General features: G+C 62.9%; 1 protein-coding gene across 1 annotated transcript; it reads right to left on the bottom strand.

The window, feature by feature from the left end:
- Positions 1-10: 10 nt before the first annotated feature.
- On the bottom strand, positions 11-1,231 carry LOC130588620 (uncharacterized; the record flags this gene model as incomplete). Its single annotated transcript, XM_057389523.1, has 3 exons — positions 1,018-1,231; positions 542-673; positions 11-376 (listed from the first exon to the last, which is right to left on the bottom strand). Coding segments are annotated over exons 2-3 (430 nt in total), but the record flags the coding sequence as incomplete, so codon positions are not given.
- Between the last annotated feature and the right edge of the window lie 6 nt (positions 1,232-1,237).

Below are 1,237 nucleotides of genomic sequence, written 5' to 3'. Positions count from 1 at the left end.
CTGGGCATACTGGGGGGACTGGAGTCCCTGGAGTCTCTGGAACTGGTCATACTGGTGACGTTGGTGTCACTGGAACTGGAGGCACTGGTCATACTGGGGGGACTGGAGGCACCGGTGGTGATGGAGTCCTTGGTGGAAGCGGTCACACTGGGGACACTGGTCATACTGGGGACACTGGTCATACTGGTCATACTGGGGACACTGGTCACACTGGTCACACTGGTCACACTGGTCACACTGGGGACACTGGAGCTCCTGGCGTCACTGGAACTGGTCACGTTGGTGGCACTGGTGGCATTGCAGTCCTTAGTGGCACTGGTCATACTGGTGGCACTGGGATCTGTCATACTGGTGGCACTGGTGGCACTGGGGACACCTGAATCGGCAGAGACACCGGAATCACTGGGAGCACTGGGAGCACTGGGAGCACTGGTGTCCACCCCAGTGTCCTTACTGGTTTTACTGGTGTCCATACTGGTGTTACTGGCGTCCCCAGTGCCCATCCCAGTGCCCATACTGGTGTCCATCCCAGTGTCCTTACTGGTTTTACTGGTGCCCATCCCGGGCCAGGGCGTGGCCGTGACGTAATCGATGACGTAATCCATGGCGGGGGCGGTGACGTCATCGCCGCTGACGTCATCGACAGTGATGTAATCGATGGGAACCACGCCCCCTGCGCGGGAAAACCAGTAAGGGACCAGTAAGGGACCGGGAAATGGAACTGGGAGGGACTGGGAGGGACTGGTGACCTCCCAGTAAAACCAGTAAGGGACCGGTGACCTTCCAGTGCCTCCCAGTTTATTCCCAGTCCATCCCAGTCCCCTCCAGTCCATCCCAGTCCCCCCCAATCCCCTCCCAGTATATCCCAGTCCCCTCCCAGTTTGTTCCCAGTCCATCCCAGTCCCTCCCAGTCCATCCCAGTTTGTTCCCAGTATATCCCAGTCCATCCCAGTCCATCCCAGTCCATCCCAGTTTGTTCCCAGTCCATCCCAGTCCCCCCAGTCCCCCCAGTCTCACCGTCGGGGGGGTCCAGGCACAGCAGCACCTCCAGGCCCCGCCCCCCCGGCCCCGCCCGGGCGCGTTTCAGGTGGGGGAGGGGCGGGGGGAGGGGCCGGGCCACGCCCAATTCCCGCAGCAGCCGCGGGGTCTCCCGGGGCTCCAGCACAGGGGCCGCCCATCCCCCCAGCACCGGGAGCCCCGCCCCCTCCCAGAACGGCCCCTCCCCCCACCAGGGCAC

The sequence above is a fragment of the Malurus melanocephalus genome, unplaced genomic scaffold (assembly GCF_030028575.1).
Source record: "Malurus melanocephalus ecotype Western Australia unplaced genomic scaffold, MMel_1.1 scaffold_7931, whole genome shotgun sequence".
Lineage (NCBI taxonomy): Eukaryota > Metazoa > Chordata > Aves > Passeriformes > Maluridae > Malurus > Malurus melanocephalus.
Note: the sequence above shows the minus strand (reverse complement) of the source record. Positions and strands in the feature narration are given on the sequence as shown.